Consider the following 24,045-nt stretch of genomic DNA (forward strand, 5'->3'; position numbering starts at 1 on the left):
TTGAGGCCATTCTAACTTTAAGGTCATTTTAAACTAAGAAACTTAAGACCATTCTAAGTTTAATAACTTTAATCCGTTCTAACTTAAAAATACCTAATTTCAATCTAACTTAAAAATCTTTTGGACATTCTAACCTAAGAAACTTAAGGTCATTCTAACTTTAAGGCCGTTTTAATAATTTTAACCTAAGAAACTTAAAGCCATTCTAACTTTAAGCCCGTTTTAACCATATTTTAACATAAGAAACATAAGGTCATTCTAATCTAAAAATATCTAAATTCACTTTAAACTTTAAAAATTTGAGGCCATTCTAACTTCAAGACGATTCAAATACATTAAGGCTATCCTATCATAAAACTTTACTTCATTGTTATCTGAGAAAGTTAAGGCCATTCTAACTTAATACCATTCTAATTTTAAGGCCATTCTAACTTAAAAAATTTTATTTTATTCCAACCTATGAAACTTAATGTCATTCTAACTTTAAGACTATTTTAACTTAAAAATCTGTATTTCATTTTAACTTAAGAAAACTTAAAACGATTTTAAGTTTAATAACTGTATGCCATTCTAACATATAAAAATACCTCAATTTATTCTAAACTATCAAAAATTTTGGCTATTCTAACCTATGAAACTTAAGGCAATTTTAACTTTAAAGGCATTTTAAGCTTAAGAACTTTATCCTATTCTAACCTTAAAATACGTAAATTTAATGAAACTTAAAAATCTTTTGATAATTAAGCCTTAAGTTAACTTGAGGCCTTAAGAACTATATGACTTAAGAAACTTAAGATCCATCTAACCAAAAATACCTAAATTCACTCTAAACTTTAAAAATTTAAGGCCATTCTAACTTCAAGACCAATCAAATATATTAAGGCCTTCCTATCATAAAACTTTACTTTATTGTTATCTTAGAAAGTTAAGGCCATTCTAACTTTAAGACCATTCTAATTTTAACGCCATTCTAACTTAAAAAACTTTATTTCATTCTAAGTTAAGAAACTTAAGGTCATTTCAACTTAAAAACGTTTATCTTATTTTAACCCCAAAAACTTAAGGCCATTCTAACTTAGAAAACTTAATTTTATTCTAACCTAAGAAACTTAAGGCCATTCTAACTTAGAAAACTTTATTTCATTCTAACCTAAGAAACTTAAGGCCATTCTAACTTTAAGGCCATTCTAACTTAAAAAACTTTATTTCATTCTAAGTTAAGAAACTTAAGGTCATTTCAACTTAAAAACGTTTATCTTATTTTAACCCCAAAAAACTTAAGGCCATTCTAACTTAGAAAACTTTATTTCATTCTAACCTAAGAAACTTAAGGCCATTCTAACTTTAAGGCTATTCTAACTTTAAGGCCATTCTAACTTAAAAAACTTTACTTCATACTAACCTAAGAAACTTAAGGCCATTCTAACCTAAAAGTACCTAAATACACTCTAATTTAAAAAAGTTTTGACCACTTTAACCTAAGAAAGTTAAGGTCATTCTAACTTTAAGGACATTCTAACTTTAATAACTTTAAGCTTAAGGTCATTTTAACAAAAAAAAACTCTAGTACTTTCCAACTTTAGAAACTTAAAGTAATTCTAACCTATACGAAACTTAAGGCCATATTCTAAAATGTAACTTGAACCCCTGATGTCCATAATTTTTCCCCACAGTCATTTTCAATATAAATAAATATCTAAATTCATAATACGTATTGTTGACCAACACGAGACTAGCATTATTTATATGCTCTCGTCGAATAAAAAAAAAAGGAAAAAAATACAGAATTGTATACATTTCTCGCTTTAGAACCGTGTGAAAGACACTCGATTTTGAAAAGCAATATGGGAAAAAATAAGAAAACAAAAAAGGATAAAATACATCGTGACCGTAATTGCATTCTCGAGATAATCGAGTATAAGGGCATTGTGCGACATTTATGTTCTACGCACGTGTGAGTGTCTACGCCTTATGTGTGCATTAACATTCACGTTCGAGTGTAATCATTCCTTCGATGGAATCTGTGTGTGTATATATATATAAAGTTCTGGTCACTTTAACGAATGCTCTCTCAGGAACGATAAGGAGTCATTTTTCTCCTTTTCAAGATTTATGACCGAACGATAGGGTAACAGACGAACAGTACACGTATATTCAAAACATATTGAAGAAAGTCGAAAATTTGTTCCTTTTTTTCATTCAATGACAAAAATTCGACTGATTTCTGTTTAATTGAATCAGAATCAGATTAAAAAGAAAAAAAGGCCTTTTTATAATCGTGTTTCTAGATTTACGGGGTTTACTTCAAAGCAAATGAATATTTAACGTTAAATTTTAAGTTAGAGTGAACGTGTGTTACATTTTAAGGTTAAGGTCAAATTTAAAGTTAAATTTGAGTTTAACTTTCAATTTAACCTTAAATTTAACTTGAAATTTTACATTAACTTTAAATTTAACATTAAAATTGCCTTTCACATTAATTTAACCTTTAATTTAACTTGAATTTTACCTTAATTCAAAGTAAACTAAAGTTAAGGATAATTTTAAAATTAGATTTCAAGTTAAGGTCAAATTTCAAGTTATAAGTTTAAAGGTAAATCTAAAGGTAAGGTTAAGGATAAATTTAAGGTTAAATTGAAGTTAAGAATAAATTTAAAGTCAAATATCAAGTTAAATTTGACTTTAACTTTCAATTTAACCTTAAATTTAACTTTAAATTTTACATTAACTTTAAATTTAACATTAGAATTGCCTTTAACATTAATTTAACCTTTAATTTAACTTGAATTTTACCTTAATTCAAAGTAAACTATAGTTAAGGATAATTTTAAAATTAGATTTAAAGTTAAGGTCAAATTTCAAGTTATAAGTTTAAAGGTAAATCTGAAGGTAAGGTTAAGGATAAATTTAAGGTTAAATTGAAGTTAAGAATAAATTTAAAGTCAAATATCAAGTTAAATTTGACTTTAACTTTCAATTTAACCTTAAATTTATCCTTAAATGTAACTTTAGATTTGCCCATAAATTTAACCTTAACTTTAAATTTAACTTTAAAATTGCTCTTAACTTTAATTTAACCTTAAATTTAACTTGAAATTTGACCTTAACTCTATAGGTAAATTAAAGTTAAATTTAAAGTTCAGGCTTATATAACCAACATAGTAGCCGAACATGGTAGTTTTTCAGTAGCCATATGATAATGAATCGAAATAATCGCGTGGGTTTTGGAGGAACGAGTCGAGCTCATCATCCCGACGAGCACGTGGACACGTGCGCAATGCCAAACAGAATGGCGCGCACTCTGGGTTATTTCTGTAGTCATCAGTCACTTACGTAGAGCGGCTCTCCGACTCGTGGCTTGAATCCGCAAGACACACGGGAGCTTCCAACGTCTCTCAGACACAACACCTATCTCTAGAAGTAATGTCGGTATTTTCCAAGTTTATTCGCATATATATTTATATATATATATATGAATGTATGTGTGCGCAGTCCCGTAGCCATGTCGGCTAAAAATGCAGTCATGCCTCTCAAGACGAAGAAGAAAGAGGAGAAAAACAAATTTTTCAAGAAATTCTTCTTCGCTCAAGAAGCAAATTACCGTTCGGTTCACAGTCAACTTTTGCGGTAAACACCTCACATCCCCCGACTAGACGCTATTTTTTTTCTCACTCCATGTCACAAACCTTCTTTTCATTCTCATATTCACTTTAAATTCTTTAGGTTTCATTCTGAAATTCAAATGTCAAATTTACGTAAAATTGGAAATTTTATATTAAATCTAACTTTCAATTGAGCTTTAAATTTAATTTTAAATTTAACCCTAAATTTAACCTTAAATTTAACCTCAAATTTAACGCTAAATGTAACCCTAAATTTAACCTCAAATTTAACGCTAAATTTAACCCTAAATTTAACCTTAAATTTAAAGTTTAAATTTAACCCCAAATTTAACTTTAAATTTAAAGTTTAAATTTAACCCTAAATTTAACCTTAAATTTAACCCTAAATTTAACTTTAACTTTAACCTCAAATTTAACGCTAAATGTAACTCTAAATTTAACCTCAAATTTAACCTTAAATTTAACCTTAAATTTAACCCTAAATTTAACCCTAAATTTAACCTTAAATTTAAAGTTTTAATTTAACCCCAAATTTAACCTTAAATTTAAAGTTTAAATTTAACTCTAAATTTAACCTTAAATTTAAATTAAAACTTTAAATATTATTTTACATAGGACCCTAAATTTAACTTGATATTTGACCTTAACTTTTTAATTTAACTTCAAAATTACCCTTAACATTAATTTACCTTAAGTTAAGGTCAAATTTCAAGTAAAATTTAAGGGTAGATTAAAGTTAAAGGCGATTTAAAGGTTAAATTTATTTAAAGTTGAGGTTAAATTTCATGTTTAATTAAAAGTTAAATTTAAGGGTTAATTTGAAGTTAAAGTTAAGTTGAAAATTAAAGTCAAAGTTAACTTGAAGGTTTACATAAGGTCAAAATCTTCACTTTAAAATTAACTTTAAAATTACCCTTAACTTTAATTTACCTTGAGTTAAGGTCAAATTTCGAGTTAAATTTAAGGGTAAATTAAAGTTAAGGGCAATTTTAAAGTTAAATTTAAAATTAAGGTTATTTTTAAGGGCAAATCTAAAGTTACAGTTAAGGATAGATTTAAGGTTAAATTGAAAGTTAAAGTCAAATTTAACTTGATATTTGACTTTAAATTTAAATTTGACCTTAAATTTATCCTTAACTTTTACTTTAGATGTACCTTTACACTTATCTTGAAATTTGACCTTAACTTTAAATTTAATTTTAAAATTACCCTTAACTTTAATTTACCTTGAATTAAGGTCAAATTAAAGTTAAATTTAATGTTAAATTGAAAGTTAATGTCAAATTTCAAGTTAAATTTGACCTTAATCTTAAAATGTATAACATACTCATAACTTGAAATCTACCCTCAAATTCAAATTTAATTTTAAATTTACCCTTAACTTATTCAAATGTAACTTTAAAAGTGCCCTTAAATTTAACTTTAAAATTATCCTTAACTTTAATTTACCTTGAGTTAAGGTCACATTTTTAGTTAAATTAAAGTTAAGGGCAATTTTAAAGTATGGTTTAAAGTTAATGTCAAATTTCAAGTTAAAGTTATTTTTAAATTTAAATTTTAAATATTCATTTTTAGGGTGAATCTAAAGTGAAATTTAAGGTTAAATTAAAAATTAAAGTCTAGTTTAACATTTAAATTTGACCTTAAATTAAAATTTTACTTTTAATTTACCCTTTATTTCAAATTTTAACACTAAATGTATGTTTAAATTTAAATTATAACTTTAAATTTATTTTTACATATTTGACCTTAAATTTAACTTTAAATATTCATTTACTTTGAAAAACAACCCCGGAAATTGGATTTTAAAAATTTAGGAATATTAATGGAATTTTTTTTGGGTTTGAATATTTAAAAAGCAGATTTCTTTGAAAAAATGATGTTTTCGATCGGTCACTTCAAAGTTTTGAGGAAACATTGATTTCTAAGGTAGATTATATTTCTATGGTTAGATGATCCCTATAATGACTTGAGACACTTACGAAAACGAAAGTCTTGACTAAATTTTAAAATTAGTCCCTAGTATTGAATTTTGTTATCGTTTCTGGTAAATCTCATCCATTGTATCGTATTCAAGATCAAACCGTACGTTTTATATAATCTTGTTTCTTATATTATTTTTAAATTTCCAATATATTGTTTTTATATCGGTATTTAATAATTATTCTTTTTATATCAATATTATATTTTCATTTCTTTTTGAAATTCAATTAGAATTTAAATTTTAAAATGTTAACAAAAAAAAAAGTAAAAGAAATTTTTATTTTTTAAAATTCAAAATTCAATTTTAAAAGAATTAAAAAATTTTTAAATTTAATTTTAAAGAATTTAAAAATTTAAAAATTTGATTTTAAAAGGATTTAAACTTTATAAAATAAATTTTATTTCAAATTTAATAAAAGTTTAACTTATTTGAAATTTATTAAAATTTGAGGGTTCGCTTCTTTATATAGCGAAGGGTATAATTATACAATTTTTGAAGTAAAAGTGTCGTGAAGAGAAAAATAAGAACAAGATTCAGTGTATAAAATAAAAAGATGTGTATCTCGAAGTAAACTTATATATTTATCAGTATGAATGGAAATTTGCATTCTTGCCAGTGGTCGCGTGCACAAATCCACATAAATGCACGTAAACGAAACACAAATGTCGCGTGAGGTATTTAATTTTTTTTGTCGCTGATAAAAAAACCATATACATATGTACATTCAATGCCTACCGTTTTTAGTTTTTAAAAAAACAGATACGTCATTTGCATATGAATATATAAATGATGTTTAAGACGCGTCGCGCCTTTTACGAGCATTTACACCCGATATCTATATGTATATACACGTAGTCGGGTCGAATTTTTCTTAAATTTTTATATCAAAAGAAATTGCTTTACATGACACCAATAAAGTACAAATAAATCAAAAAATAAGATGTAAAGTACAGTTTGTTGACACTATAGCTAGTAGGGAACACTTTAACTAGTAGGATACACTTTACAGACACTTGAACCAGTAAAGTCACTTTCATATCACTTTAACTTGCAAGGTGCACTTTATTGCCACTTTAACTAGTAAGGTAACTTTAACTAGTAGGGTTACATATTCGCACTTTAAGTAGTAGGGTACACTCTATCATTACTCCTTTAACACTTAAACTAATAGCGGATACTTTATTATTACTTTTTAACACTTAAACTAATAGGGTACACTTTATTGACATTATATTTATTGTCAATATAGTATACACTACTAAATCAAGTGTAAATTGAATTTAAGTCCACCCTACTAGTTCAAGTGTCAATAAAGTGTACCTGACTAGTTGAAAAAATTAATAAAGTGATCCCTACTTGTCCAAATGCCAATCAAGTGTACCCTATTAGTTTAAGTGTTAAAAATTTAATAATAAAGTGTCTCTTACTAGTTAAAGTCCGAATAAGGAACCCTGCTAGTTGAAGTGTCAATAAAATGTACCCTTGAAGTTAAACATTGGCACTTGAACTATTAGGGTACACTTTCTTGACACTTTAGCTAGTAGTGATCACTTAAATTAGTAGGTTATAGTTTATTTACACTTAGTTAGTAGAAAACACCTGAATTATCAGGGTACACTTTATTGACACTTTATAGCTAGTAGGGACCACTTGTACTACTATGGTGAACTTTATTGACACTTTAGCTAGTAGGATACACTTGAACTACTAGGGTGCACTTAATTGGCACTTTATAGCTAGTAGGGAACACTTCTACTACTAGGGTACACTTTATTGATACTTTATAGCTAGTAGGGAACACTTGTACTACTAGGGTGAACTTTATTGTCACTTTAGCTAGTAGGATACACTTGAACTACTAGGGTGCACTTTATTGGCACTTTAGCTAGTAGGAAGCACTTGAACTACTAGGGTGAACTTTATTGGCACTTTATAACTTGTAGAATCCACTTGAACTACTGGGGTACACTTTATGGACCCTTTATAGCTAGTAGGGAACTACTAGGGTGCACTTTATTGGCACTTTAGCTAGTAGGATACACTTGAACTACTAGGGTACACTTTATTGACACTTTAGCTAGTAGGGAACACTTGAACTACTAGGGTTCACTTTACCTACTAGTTTTTTATCGTGTTCTCGATCCGCATACGCTCAGTTTTAAAAAAAGTACCTTTTCAAGATCATGCCACTAATTATAAACCCCTAAAAAAGTATAACACAGATTTTGATTAAACTATTTAAACATCTTCATTCCCCAGGCGACGTGCTCTACTCGTGTGCCAAAAAGGGGAATATTATTTCAGAAAATATGATTGACGTTTTTCTCCTAATTAAAGGTCATTTTGTCTGGTTTCAAGTTGGTTTTAACTGAGATGTGTTTGTGTGTGTGTGTGTGGGTAAAGAGAGGAGTATGACTTGTTTTGCAGGGGTTTCACTCCTCTCTCTCTCACTCTCTTTGGACTCCTGAAATAGGAGCCCGCGAGGGAGTCTTGTAGAGATTTAACCGAGGTAAACTAATGGGGCTGAATTTCTCCGTTTCTCGTTAGGCGCGACGACCAACAGCGAAAACATTTCATTTCTTTTTCTCCTTCTCTCATTTTGCTTTTCCTTCTTGTAAAATGCATATTTATACATATTTTTTTTCCTTCCTTATATGTTCAGACGTCGTTGTCTTCATCTTTGAAACGTGACTTTTTCAAAAACTTTTGACAACTCATGCTCTACGTGGGTAATATTTCTGGAATGTGGCAATTTTTTTCAAAGTCTATTATTTGTGAAAATAAGTGTTTTAATATTTTTTAAAATTGTGTCCTAGTTAAGTATGTTACTATTTTAAAAAATTTAATTAAAAATATTAATAAATTTATTGTATATACTTCAATTTCTAAGGATGAGTATGTCAATAAGGGGATTCTAGAATGGCTGCTGATTTTTAAAAAAATTGCGGTTCATTTCAATACTGTTTGGGTTAAAATGAACTTAAGTTTCTTATAGGTTAGAATAACATAATGTTTTTTTAAAATGAAATGGCCTTAAAGTTAGAATGACCTTAAAACTTTTTCAGATTAAAATGGCTAAAAAATTTTTAAGTTAGAGTGACTTAAAGTATTTTTAGATATAAGAATGGCATAAATTTATTAAAGATAAAATGGCCTTAAGTTTCTTAGGTTAGAATGAAATAAAGTTTTTTCAAGTTAGAATGGCCTTAAAACTAAAATGGTCTTAAAGTTAGAATGACCTTAAAATTAGAATGGTCTTAAAGTTAGAATGGCTTTAAAGTTAGAATGGTCTTAAGTTTCTTAGGTTAGAATTAAATATAGTTTTTTAAGTTAGGATGGCCTTAAAATTAGAATGGTCTTAAAGCTAAAATGGTCTTAATTTTCTTGGGTTGGATTAAATAAAGTTTGTTAAGTTAGAATGGCCTTAAGTTTCTTAGGTTAGAATAAAATAAAGTTTTTTAAGTTAGAATGGCCTTAAGTATCTTAGGTTAGAATGAAGTAAAGTTTTTTAAGTTAGAATGGCCTTAAGTTTCTTAGGTTAGAATGAAATAAAGTTTTCTAAGTTAGAATGGCCTTAATTTTTTTAGGTTAAAATAAGATAAACGTTTTTAAGTTGAAATGACCTTAAGTTTCTTAACTTAGAATGAAATAAAGTTTTTTAAGTTAGAATGGCGTTAAAATTAGAATGGTCTTAAAGTTAGAATAATACTATTAGATACTATTAGTACATACTTAAATGATTGTTGATATACTAGAAGTTGATTTTCTAAATAAAAAATTTCAAAGGTGATATCAATTATAGGCGCTATCAATGGTGCGATAATTAATTTTTGTCCACTCTCCCAGTTGGGGTCTTTGTATATATCTCTCTCTCTCTCTATATACATTTTTCGTTCATGATAATGGTCGGTAAGTCACTTTCACTTGATTTCAAAGAGTTGCCGAAAGTTGATGAAAAAAAAAAAATAAAAAAAAACACCAATTTCGAATAATTTTGTGATGGTGGGAGAGAGCAGTGAACCTGTTCTCGCGCAGCTTTCGGTAAAATCCGACCGGTTGCAATTCTTTTGCAGAGACCTGTTACATCGTGACATATATGACTGCACCTTGGCGTCGACGCTCTGTCAAAGAAAAAAATCCACCAATAAATCCTTTGCGCGGTCTTAAAAATAACGAGAATGTAACTCTCTTTAAAAAAAAAAGAAAAAAAAAAAAAAAAAAATGATCTCGCAATTGACCCCTTGCAATCAACAAATATTTTGACAATCGATCAACAAACATTTCACACTGAGATTTATGGATTTTTTTTTACTTTTTAGTTGATGCACTTTAATTAGTGAACTTTTTTACTTTAATTAGTAAAGTCCGACACTTTCACTAGTTGGGTACACTTTATGTCAATAGCTAAAGTGTCACTTTAGCTAGTAGGGAACACTTTCTCACTTGAATTAGTAGGATATACTTTTATTAATACTTTTTTAGTAGGAACACTTGATCAAGTAGGTTATACTTTATTGCCACTTGATCTAGTAGGATACACTTAAATTAGTAGGGTTACACTTTATTATTACTTTAGGCACTTAAACAAGTAGGGAATGCATTTGTCGTACTTGGACTAGTAGGGTCGCTTATTTGCACTTTAATTAGTAGGGGAGTTTTTATTTTTAACACTGAAACTAATAGGATACACTTTACTGGCATTTGGAATATTAGGGGTCACTTGAAGTAGTAGGTTACACTTTATAGACACTTTAGCTAGTAGGGAAAACATGAACTAGTAAAACACTCTATCGGTACTTGATCAAAAATCAACACTTTATTAAGACTTGAACTAGTAGGGAATATTCAACTATTAGTCACTTTAGTGATATTTGAACTAGTAGGGAACATATTGTAGCTAGTAGGATACACTTTAGTCAGTAGGGACACTTTAGTTAGTAGGGACACTTTAATTAGTAGGTTACACTTTAGTTAGTAGAGACACTTTAGTTAGTAGAGACACTTTAATTAGTAGGGAACACTTTACAGACACTTTATATTTACTAGATGTGCACTTTTTAGACACTTGAAAAAAATTTTTATTTTTGAAAAGAAAATATAAAAAAAAAATAATTTTTGAATTTTCTCTTAATTTTTCCAGGACAATTTGGAGTGAGCATGAGTCTAAAGAATGGAGGACTGTTTCCGTCGACCTTCAATGTGGCGGCGAAAGCGGATATTTACGTGAATGCAACCTGTGGCGAGGATGCACCTGAGACATTTTGCAAACCATCGGAATTTCTCAGGTGCGCTGTCTGTGATTCCCGAAGTCCCGATCCAGGAAAAAGGCACAATATTAGCCATGTTTTGGATTCAAATCCTGCAAGATGGTGGCAGAGTCCTTCACTTCATAGGGGCGAGCGCTTTGAATTCGTCACTATTATTCTCGACTTAAGACAAGTGAGTTTTTTTTCCGCATCTATTACTAAAGATTTAATTTCTTTACTTTTTAAATTTTTTTTTATTATTTATTAAAATTTAAATTTTTTTAAATTCTAAAATTTTTTGGATTTTAAAAAAAAAATTTTTTTTTTAAATCAAAACTTTGAAAGACAAAATTTACTTTATTTTTGCATATATAGTGAATGCAGTTTTTAATTTTATGAGAACTCTTTTTTTCCTTTGATGAAAATGGAAAAAAAAAATTGATCGAGACGGCATATAACGGAAATTAGTCATTATAAAAGTTTGATGTATATGAACTAAAATTATATATTCGCCACTAATTCCTAATTGCGAGTATATGTTATCGATTCTTGATTGGAAACAAGTTATTATCGACAATTTCTATTCAGTAATTTGCGATTAGAAATATTGTATAATTTCTAATTAGTTTTTTCTTCTAGAATTTTCTCTTTCGACGCGATTTTTTTATTTTTACATTCTCATCGTATGGAGAAAGTATTTTATAATATTTTAGTCTTGTTCTTGGTTACAAATTTTTAATTATTTATCCAAACTATATATAATCACACTGGGGAGCGATTTTGAATTTAAACTTTTCTTTTCATTTTGATTTTGACTCTGAATTCGATTTTGACTATGACTTTGATTATGACTTTAATTTTGTCTCCGACTTTGATTATGACTCTAATTTTGACTTTGACTTCGATTTTGACTCTGACTTTGATTATGACTTTAATTTTGTCTCCGACTTTGATTATGACTCTGATTTTGACTTTGACTTCGATTTTGACTCTGATTTTGACTTTGACTCTGACTATGATTGTGACTCTGATTTTGACTTTGACTCCGACTTTGATTGTGACTTTGACTTTGACTCCGATTTTAACTTTGACTTTAATATTGACTTTGAGAGTGAAAATCGACGTCAATGTCAAAGTTAAAGTCAAAGTGAAAATAAAAGTCAAAATCAGAGTCACAATCAAAGTCTGAGTCAAAGTTAAAATCGGAGTCAAAATCAAAGTCGAAGTCAAAATTAGAATCATAATCAAAGTCGAAGTAAAAATCGAATTCGAAGTCAGAGTCAAAATCAAAGTCCAAATTAATATCGAAGTCAGAGTCAAAATAAAAGTTAGAGTCAAAATAAAAATCAGAGTCAAAGTCAAAATTGGAGTCGAAATCAAATCGAGAGTCAAAGTCAAATTATAAAATCACACTCATGGGTATAAAATTTATATATAAAATTAATAATTGTTGTTAAGAATAATATTTAATTATTTTGTCTTTTGTGGAAAATTTGTGGAAAGTTTTTAAAATATTTAACTATATACCTACTATACTTGTTTTTTTTGAAATTCTGGGAAATATTATAGACGCTTTTTTGAATGGTTTTCTTTTTTAACAATTCCTCTGATTTCTGCGAGTCCTCGTGGTCCATGCGGAGGCAACTTATCAAGCATCCTTTTAACTCGACAACTATACCTTCATTACACGCGCGACCCTCAAAAGGACCCCGGTTGGTTCGTTATAAAGTTAAGCTCCTGCCCTCTCTCGCAATTTGTAGAGGAGCGGTCCCGTTTCAGGTACATCTCAGTTGCCGCAAAACAATTCTCAGAAAACGGCAAGTTTCCTTCCTAAAATCCATCTCTCTTTTACTCTCTTTCTTTGTCTCTTTCACTCTCTTTTTCTTTTACCCTCTTTCTCTCTTTCACTCTCTTTGTCTCTTTCTATTTTTTACTCTCTTTCTTTTTTTAAAACTTTTTCTCTCTTTCTCTCTTTTACTCTCTATCTTTCTTTCACTCTCTCTTTTTTACTCCCTTTTCTCTCTTTTACTCCCTTTTTTCTCATTTTCCCTTTTTTTCCATTTTGTCGACTGTAAACTCGATCTGTGTTTCTTTAAATTGCTCACAAGTGCTCTATTCGCCTTTTCTCCCCCCCCCCATCTCTCTCTCATTCTCTTTTTTTCCCACTTCACTCCCCCCTCCTCTTCTTTTTCACTTTCATTCAGCTTTTAAATCTCTCTCGCTCTCTTTCCCTCTTTAAACTGATTGCTTTCCTTAAGCCTTTTGTCTCGCTTTTTCCTTGCAACTATTTTTTTCCTTTTCTTTCTTTTCTTTTTCTTATTCTTTTTTTTTTTGATGCGTCAGTCTTTGTCGGTTCCTGATCAGACAATGAGACATAAATCGGAAGAAGGGAAGGCACAATGAGGCGAGGAACTGAACTCTCGAAAGAATAAAACCGTGAGGAATTCACTATTTGCTTAACGATGAGGTCGAAATTTGAGATTTTAGTGGAATTTTTCTATGAGGGCTCTCTCTTCTCACTCACTCACTCTCTCACTCTCACTCTTTTCCTCTTTCTCTTTCTCTCTGTGTGTGTTCGAGTTGTATTCAAAAAAATTTATAAAGGTATATAAATAGTGTTTAAGGAACCATTAAAGCTTCTTGTAGAATCATTATAAATATTTGAAAATAGCGTCGATTTTTGGTATTCTTTAGAAGATGTTTGAAAGGAATGGGATCAGAAATGTGGCGCAAAAAATTACACCTTGAGACCCAATTAGAGTTTTGTGCAGTGGTAGCAACAATAGTATTAGGGGGCATTCATATAGATTATGTCACACTATTTTTTACTCCACCTGCTTCGCAATTAATACTACTACACTAGTAGTTAAAGTAGTAGTAGTAGTAGTAGTAGTTTTTTACCATTATCACCCCACCCTCTCAGCAAATAATACTACTTAATACTAGTACTCTTAGTAAAATAATAATTTAAATATAATAGCAGTATAATAGTACTAATAGTAGAACTGCAGCATTAGTAATATAACTCTGCTTATAATTTTTTTTCAGAAAATAACGTCTTCTAGTCAAATTAGTTCGAAAGCATTTCTTTCTAATAACAGGTAAGTTAAAATGTTATTTTTTGAAAACAAGAAAAGACAATATCTTCAAAGTGACGAAAATTAAAGTCAAGGTTGGACCACCTTTTGAACTTTAACTTTATTTTTCAAAAAATAAAGACTTCTAGTCAAATTATTTAGAAATAATTTCTTTCTATTAACAGGTAAGTTAAAATAGTTTCTTTGAAAACAAGAAAAGACAATATGACAAAACTTAAAGTCAAGGTTAGACCACCTTTTGAACTTTAACTTTTTTGGAAAAATTACGACTTTTAGTAAATTTAATTCGAAAGCATTTTTTTCTAATAAGAGGTAAGTTAAAAGGTTATTTTTGAAAACAAGAAAAGACAATTTATTCGAAATAAGAAAAATTAATGGAGGAACATAGACAAGGTTGGACCACCTATTGAACTCTATTTATAAGTTCTTTAAAGTGGGTTCAACCCTGATTGAAATTACCATGATCGAATTTTGCTAATAATAATAATAGTTGTATCACCGTATTGATAGTATAAAAGTAGTAGTATAATAGTAGTAATAGTAATAATAATAGTAGTATCGTAGCATTAGTAGTATATAACAGTAGAGATAGTATCAAATAGTAATAGTGCCGCCGCGTTAGTTGTATAATTATAGTGATAGTATCATAATAGTAGTACCACAGCTTTAGTAGTATAATAGTGATAGCATAATAATAGTAATACCACAGCAATAGTAGTATAATAGTAGTGATAGCATAATAATAGTAGTACCACAGCAATAGTAGTATAATAGTAGAAACACTATAATAATAGTAGTACAGCAAAATTAGTAGTATAATAGTAGTATACTGATAGTATAATAATAGTAGTAGTATTAGTAGTAGTATATGTGTAACAGTACCGCAGTAATAATAATAGTACCGAAGTATTATTAGTATAATGGTAGTTGTAGTAGCATTGAATTGGTAGTAGCGATAGAAATAGTAAAAGTAGTAGTATACTTGTACTAAAAATTCAGTACTAGTAGTAATAGTAGTGCTAGTACCAAAGAATTAGTAGTAGTAGTAGCAGTACTAGTGAATATAGTATAATTGTATTCAAAGTAGCAAAAGTATTAGTATAATACAAGTAATAGCCTAAAATAACAGATCTATCACAATATTTGTATATACCAGTAGAGGTATTGCAGTAGTAGTAGAAAACTCGAAGGTCTTTGCCTAGGTTGAAAAAAAGTTGAACTACCAGCGGCAGAGTAATAATTATATTGTAGTAGGTATTAGAGATAATCAGACATCAATTTGTCTTGAAAGGAGCACAGTAATTAGGGTTTAGTGTGTAATAACTTAAATTGCTATACATGACTCGTTTTCTTATACATATAGGATTGTAAGTTGTTGGAAAAAAATTAATTAACTCAAATCGAATTATACAACCTAATTGAACTATTTTATATTTTTATATATAGTTTCTTTATTAATAGCCTCTGAATCGTGATAGTTCGAATATTCCTCTTAGTCATGCGCTCCCAACAGGGCACTTCTATTTCCTTATATATAGGTTTTCCAATAAAGTAAATAATGGATTCTGTATGTTCTTTATTCCAAATTTTATTTCATATTGTGTGTTAAATTTTATTTTATTATACTATTCTATATATTTTATTATACTATTCTATATATTATATTATACTATATATTATATCATATTATATTATATATTATACTAATACATTATACTGTAAATTACGTACCATACAGACAAGAAAGTTTTTAACCGCTTACATCTTAAAACCAAAATAATTAAAAATTAGCCTATTTTAAAATTAAAAAATTTTTAAAAACAACTTTAGGACCTAGGGTCATAAGTTGTAAATGCTTCTAATTTAAACGTTTTTAGTCAAAAGTGGGTTCAAAGTAAGATTTTTTTTTTACCAAAATGATTGAAAAGTAGCCTATTTTTAAATTTAAAGCCATGGGTTAAGTCATAACATTAGGACTTAGGATCATACTCTCCAGGCTAAAATTAGGTCAAAAATGTTTCTAATGTAAGCGGTTTTAGTCAAAAGTTAGGCTAAAAGCGAAACTAAAAGTAAATTTTATTTTTTATCAGTTTATACATTTTTACATATTGTATGAATCAGCGGAATACAATTTTCAAATACTCACCGAAATATTTCAAAAATTTTGTCGTACACAGCATTACTTTTATAGTGGAATCTGTGATTTAAAATTTGGTATTTGATTGCTATTTTTTGAAAAAGCGTGAAGCAATAAACTACCAATGGTGTTAATACATCAACCGACAGAGAGAGAGAGAGAGAGAGATTGCAATCGTAAATCAAGAATTTATGGAATGTGGTCACTGGCTAATTGTGCGGCACAAACATTTAAATCTACACAGGCGTTCAGCAATTATCACACATCTTTAAGTGTTATATATATATGATATACTACTCGGTATATGGATAAGCGATCCCCCATATGATAAATTAATATCTTTGGCGTCAATATTAGTTGAGACATTGTCACAATATTCTATATAGAATTCGCTATATTCACATAATATTCTAGAATTCACTATACTCAATATTTTAGAATACTGAAATACTAGGAATACTAAAATAGTAGGAATACTAAAATAGTAGGAATACTAAAATAGTAGGAATACTAAAATAGTGTAAATACTACAATAGTATGAATACTAAAATAGTTATAATGAAATAATATATGAATACTAAAATAAAAATAATGAAATAGTATGAATACTAAAATAGTACCAGTTGTAAAGTAGTAATACTAAAATGATAGGAATACTAAAATAGTATGAATACTGAAATAGTGGGAATACCAAAATAGTATGAATACTAAAATAGTATTAATATTGAAATAGTAAGAATACCAAAATAGTAATACTGAAATAGTATGAATACTAAAATAGTAATAATACTAAAATAGTACGAGTTCTAAAGTAGTAATACTAGAATAGTAGGAATACTGAAATAGTATGAATACTGAAATAGTATGAATACTAAAATAGTATTAATATTGAAATAGTAAGAATACCAAAATAGTAATATTGAAATAGTATGAATACTAAAATAGTAATAATACTAAAATAGTAGGAGTTCTAAAGTAATAATACTAGAATAGTAGGAATACTAAAATAGTATTAATATTGAAATAGTAAGAATACCAAAATAGTAATACTGAAATAGTATGAATACTAAAATAGTATTAATATTGAAATAGTAAGAATACCAAAATAGTAATACCAAAATAGTAATACTGAAATAATATGAATACTAAAATAGTAATAATATTAAAATAATACGAGTCCTAAAGTACAGTAATACTAAAATAGTGTGAATACACCGAAATATTTTTGTCATCGCGAATTGACACATCAATTTTGGTGACTTTGACGCGACTAAAAGTGAAAGAATCTTGTTTCTTTTTTTGCTTTTTATTTCTTTGAGAAATTCGACATATTTGATACATCCGCACTGAAATATTAGGAATATGCGGGAATAATTTCCTTTTCTAGATTGCCTTCTCTGACTGCGTGTGCTCCCGATGGGCGAATTAAAGAAGCTCTGCTCTTTTAAAAGCGACGAGCAGTGTGTATGTGTGTATGTGCGCTCTGCCTTCAGACAAGCACGTCAAATGCCTTTTTACAGGTTGAAATGCCATTTGCTTTTTTATTAACGCGCCAATTCTGAACGCCATGGAACGTTACGAATTTATCTCGTAATTCAATTCCCACGGTCACTTCTCTTGCAATAATTGCAAAGCCATTCCTCTTCTGCATTCTTTTTTATTCTTTCTTTTATTCTTTTTCGTGAATCTTAATGATGATGATCATGATCATGATGATGATGATTTGAATCTTTGTTTATACAAAACTGTTTGGCATCTGGCTTTTTCTTGTTCGCTTTCTCTTCCTCAGAATTTTGACTTTTATTCTGACTTCGATTTTGACTTTGATTTTGACTCTGATTTCGATTTTGACTCTGATTTTGACTTTGATTTTGACTCTGATTTCGATTTTGACTCTGATTTTGACTTTAATTTTGACATTAACTTCGATTTTGACTCCGATTTTGACTCTGATTTCGATTTTGACTCCAATTTTGACTTTGACTTTGACTTCGATTTTGACTTTGACTATGGCTGCGATTTTGACTCTGACTTTGATTGTGACTCAGATTTTGACTTTGACTTCGACTTTCATTATCACTTTAATATTGACTTTGAGAGTGAAAATAGTCTTCAAAAACAATGTCAAAGTCAAAATCAAAGTCAGAGTCAGAATTAAAATCACAGTCAGAGTTAAAATCAGAGTCAAAATAAAATAAAGAGTCAAAATCAAAGTCGCAGTCAAAGTCGAAATAAGAGTCAGAGTCAAAATCAGAGTCTAAATCAGAGCCACAATCAAAGTCGAAGTCAAACTGAAAACGAGAGTCAAAGTCTCTCTACATACAGACAAAAATATTAAAGCTACTAAAAGAGAGAGGAATGCCAAACAATTTTTCTCAACTCGCGAGCTAAAATGACACGATTGGCCGACCAATTATTGCCTCATCTTTAGTTTCATTCTTAGCTTCATTGTGCGAAGTGAGAATAACTGCCACACACGGCTTTATCGGGAGAGAAAAGGGACTCTGATCTCTACTCGTTAATCCACACCGCAGGACAATAGCGGATTCTCCAACAGTTGTTGAGAGAGTGCTCTTTTTGCCTCTTGCCCCTTTCACCCCTCTTTAGAATTTATATAGCTTTTCGGGCAGGGGGCAAAAAGAGCACTTTTAGAGGATTTTCTCTCGCTAGGCCATTAGCCATCAAAGTTTACGTACTATAATATAATCCGGAGAAAAATAGACCATCTGCGGGGTTTTAGTTCAACAACTGTCTAATAAAGTAGGATAATATTATAGTAATGTAGTATAATAAATATAATATTTATATAATTAATATTTATTTTTTGTCATTTCAAATATATTGTCTTTTCTGGTTTTCAAAGAAACTATTTTTAACTTACCTATTATTAGAAAAAATGCTTTAGAAATAATTTTACTAGAAGCTTTTATTTAAAAAAACGAAATTTCAAAAGGTGGTTCAACCTTGACTTTAATTTTTGTCGTTTCGAATATAATTTGTCTTTTCTGGTTTTCAAAGAAAGTATTTTTAACTTACCTGTTATTATTACCAAAAAAATGGTTTGGAATTAATTTTACCAGAAGTTATCGATTCTTAAAAAAAGGAAAAGTTCCAAAGGTGGTCCAACCTTTACTATGTTTATCTATTAACTTTAGTCAATTCGAATATATTGTCTTTTCTTGTTATCACAGAAACCGTTTTTAACTTACCTGTTAATAAAAAAATATTTTCGAATTAAATTGCCTAGAAATCGCTTTTTTAAAGTTAAAGTTCAAAAGGTGGTCCAACCTTGACTATTTTCCTCTTTTTATTTTTCTCATTTCGAATTTATTGTCTTTTCTGGTTTTCAAAGAAACTATTTTTAACTTACCTGTTATTAGAAAAAATGCTTTATTAGAATTAATTTTACTAGAAGTCGTTATTTTAACACAAAGTTATATACAAAGTTCAAAAGGTGGTTCAACCTTGACTTATTGCTCTGTATTCATTTTTCTCATTTCGAATTTATTGTCTTTTCTTGTTTTCAAAGAAACTATTTTTAACTTACCTGATGTTACTAGAAATGCTTTAAAAGCAATGCTTTCTAATTAATTTGACTAGAAGTCGTTATTTTAAAAAAAAGTTAAAGTTCAAAAGGTGCTCCAACCTTATGACTTTAATTTTTCCCATTTCGAATATATTGTCTTTTCTGGTTTTCAAAGAAACTATTTTTAACTTACCTGATGTTACTAGAAAGAAATGCTTTCGAATTAATTTGACTAGAAGTCGTTATTTTTTTTAATTCAAAGTTCATAACGTTCAACCTTGCTATTAATTTTTTTCATTTCAAAAATATCATGTCTTTTCTTGTTTTCAAAAAAAACCCTTTTTAACTTACCTGTTAATAAAAAATGATTGAAAAATAGCCTATTTTTAAATTTAAGACTGTGGGTAAAGCAATTAACCTACTGTTTTAAATTTAATAAAGATTTTAAGATTTCATGTTTAAAAGAATTTTAGATTATGAATATATTGCATGGAATGTAATATAATCCGTTAAAAAAATTTAAAAAATTTTTAATTTAAATTTTGAATTTAAAAAATTTTAAATTTAAATTTTGAATTTTAAAAATTTAAATTTAAAAATTTATATTTAAAAATTTAAATTTTTTTTAAAATTTAAAATTTTTAAAAAAAGACAGTTTTTAAAATGGGTTAATGAAAATTTATGAAAAAAGGGTTGAGAGTTTAAATTTAGAAGTGAAAATGCGAGTATATAAACCCTGTGAGAAAGAGGAACTTGGATATTATTAAATCATCAAGAGTAGCAGTTATTGCAATCTTAATTGGTCCACCCACACGTAAAGTCTCGAGCTCCTATAATTGATATGCAGTTAAATAACACACAGCTTATAATGAAGACGTTAAGATACGAAATCCGTCGGGACAGTTCTTGTATATAAATATATACAAACACACCCACAATGTAATTAAAAGGCAAAAATATTGATCAAAGACGCGAAATTTAAATTCTTGATAAAAATTTCTTTTATTTCCTTTTTTCTTTAGAAATCCTTTTTTTAAAAAAAAGTAAACTGAGAAGTATAGTTATACTATACTCGCATTACTATATAGTATATTGGATTTTTTCAAATTGGACTAGAACAGAATTACGCTATTTGGAAAAATAAAAATGACTTGCTTTTTGGTAGGCTTTTCAGTTTACTTGTTATTATAAAATATTTAAAGTGGATCAAGAAAAGATAAGGTATTTTTTAAATCTAGCTGATGTGAATCAATATGTATATAATATATATAAAATTGAGTTTGAAACGATGAGCGTTCGGGTTCTGGTTATTTTTACATCGATCTTTCTGCCGGTGAGAAAGAAGAATGATAAAAAACAGAGTGTAAGTGTATGGCAGAGGAGGAGAGAATAAGAAAAAGATGAAAAAGAGAATAAGAAAGGACACAGATCATGAGTCTTTTTCGCTCTTCCTACTCGGAATAATTGCACACCGTTTGAAATGGATGTGAGTGTATAGATGTTACTTGTCACAATATGTGGAACGCGAAATCGTTAAAAATGATGATGCCTCGAAAAGTATAGGCTAAGGGGTCACTAAACTCTTATGTAGCTAATCATTTTTAAAAGTGTAATTTTTAGGGGGTTATTAATAAAATTGCGGTATTTAATTTTATAAAGCTCAAATATACACATCTGAGTTGCTTTGAATTTAGTATAACTATTTTTGGCTCTAAATCTAGAAAACTTTTTCGGTCCTACATAGTAACTACCAATTAACCTACCTTAACTAGTCTTAACCTACCTTGTAACTACTTCAATCCCACTTATAATTACTTCAATTTCAAGGTAGGTTACTACCTTAAAATTACTTTAAACCTACTTTAACTTACCTTTAACTACCTTTAACTATCCAAAGAAAAGTTTTATTTAAACCAAATACAATTTACGAGTTAATTAAAAGTATATTTAACTCAAAACCAACTAGAATATTTATTTATTTTAATTTAAAAAAATAAAAACTTTTACTTGAACCAGATAAAATTTATTTGAAACAAATAAAAAAGTCTAGTTGGCACTGAATCATCAAATATATCTTTTTATGATTCAGAGTTTTTAAAAATCTAAGTGTGTGTGTATTAATGAATCAAAAATCTACTTAGATGGACGCCATAACCATTTTTTATCATACTTACAGCTCCTCATTGGAAGTATATTTCACAACTATAAATCTATCATCTAAGCTCAATATAAAATCTACTTATGTTAAATTCTTCTTGTTTGTATAGGATTTAATAGAATTTCGTTATTATTCATATGTTGCAATAATTTTTTAGTATAATTCAAATCTGTTATGGTTGTCCAAAGATATAATTTTATAGACTACTTTAAAATTAGAAAAAAATGCTTTCGAATTAATTTGACTAGGAGTTGTTATTTTAAAAATAAGTTTATAAACAGAGTTCAAAAGGTGGTCCAACCTTGACTATTATGTTTATCTATTAATTTTAGTCATACGAATGTATTGTCTTTTCTTGTTTTCAAAAAAACTTTTAACTTACCTGTTATTAAAAAAAATACTTTTGAATTAATTTGATTAGAATTCGTCATTTTTTTCAAAAGTTAAAGTTTATAAGATGGTTCAACCCCGACTTTAATTTTTGTCGTTTCGAATATATTGTCTTTTCTTGTTTTCAAAGAAACTATTTTATCTTACCTTTTATTAAAAAGAAATGCTTTCGAAATAATTAGAATGGAAGTCTTTATTTTTTGAAAAAAAGTTAATGTTCAATAGGTGGTCAAACCTTGACTATAATTTTTTTTATTTCGAATATATTGTCTTTTCTTGTTTTCAAAGAAACCCTTTTTAATACTTACCTGTCACTAGAAAAAAAATGCCTTCTAATTAATTGTTATTATTCATATGTCGTAATCAATTTTCCAGTATATTTTAAATCTTTCATGGTTGTCCAAAGTTATATTTTTATATACACTATACATTTAAAAATTATTGTCGGTTAGAATTTATGATTCCAAATAAAGGAGGCAGTTTCGACAGATACATAAATGTATTATAGTTCCTTGGTTGTAACTTTCATCGCTTCGAATGTTGCACTACGAGGATGGGTATACAATAGTCGAACAGATTGGGCACTAAATCGAATTTCAATAGGGGAGGCTCTTGAAATTGAATGCCGCGTAAAATTGGGGAATAATTCAATTCTCATATAATTCCGACAAATTGTGGATTAATGAAGTGAAAGATTTCCGTTTAATACAGCCAATCATCGCTCTCTAAATTTTGTAAACATTTTTACCACAATTTCAATTAGGGACTGACTGTTTGCTGTTAATTCCCATTTCTTAAATATTTGAAGTTTTGTAAAACTTTTCCAGTTCTGTAAATTAATAGATTATTAATATTAATTTTTATTAATTAATACTTTTTGGTCTTTAGAATCCTTCTTGAATTTCGCTTTCTAATAATTGAAGAAGTAAAAGTAGATCTTAAATCGCCGCGACGCTTCGATTGATATTCTATAAAGTTCATTGCTGCATTGACAGACATGGATAAGAGCTGGCGATTCTCTTATTTTCTTTTTCTGAGCAGAGCAGTGTCATTGTACTAAGCTCTCTAAAATTACAATGACCCGAAGCGAATTGAGAAACACCGCGCGGTCTGCCACCAAGATTCCATGTTCAGATTTTGGTCACCTGCCAACCGGTCTGAGTTGCTTTTATCGCCAGTATATCTCGGAGCATCGAGTTGCGCCTGCCAAAAAGTAACCGCAGCACGTGCGATAGCGAACTTGACTCACCGTCTCTCTTCTCTCGAACCCATTTTCAAAAGGTTCTCGGGGCCAAAAGCCTGCCCAACACCTTTGACGTACACAGACTTTAAGTTTTTTTTAAAAAAATACAGATACAATACAGGATTAATTTTTCAATCCCCGAAGAAGAGAATTTCACCTGAAAAAAAAAAGAGCTTTTTTTAAAAATGTAACCTCTGAGTTAATCTGGATCGGAAACACGATCTAAAAATGATAAAAAGATATTTTTTATGGACTATAATATACCTTAACTTTAAAAAAATGCGGTGTAAACTTCACAAGGCATGATTATTATAATTTTATTTTTTTAATAACTTAATAAGTTGACTTGGAAAACAAATTGTGTAATTCCACGAGGCACGATGACGATAATCTTTCCGATTCAAATGTAAATTGCGACCAAATTGAATGTATCGGTTTCTGTTTCTTGATGACTTTGAGAGAGTGAAGAGGGCCTGCTTTTTTTTGTTATTTCTCTCTGAGAAAGAGCCGATGGAATTAAAGTAACACAAGGCGACGTGATCCGATTATCCACTCAAATGAACCCGATGCTACACATGTCTCTTGTAAATTCCTATGACTTAAAAGTGACATGAAAACTGTATACACATACGCGAATGAT

At 28.8% G+C, this 24,045-nt stretch overlaps 1 protein-coding gene across 1 annotated transcript in view; it reads left to right on the top strand.

Moving 5' to 3' along the window:
• LOC122512137 (laminin subunit alpha-1) overlaps positions 1–24,045 on the top strand; it is a 157,517-nt gene that overhangs the window by 32,426 nt on the left and 101,046 nt on the right. Inside the window, exon 2 of the mRNA XM_043627816.1 lies at positions 10,748–11,046. Within this exon, the coding sequence (XP_043483751.1) occupies positions 10,748–11,046 (299 nt within the window). The remainder of the gene's footprint in view (positions 1–10,747; positions 11,047–24,045) is intronic.

This window comes from Leptopilina heterotoma, unplaced genomic scaffold (genome assembly GCF_015476425.1).
Source record: "Leptopilina heterotoma isolate Lh14 unplaced genomic scaffold, ASM1547642v1 Lhet_123, whole genome shotgun sequence".
NCBI classification, from domain to species: Eukaryota; Metazoa; Arthropoda; class Insecta; order Hymenoptera; family Figitidae; genus Leptopilina; species Leptopilina heterotoma.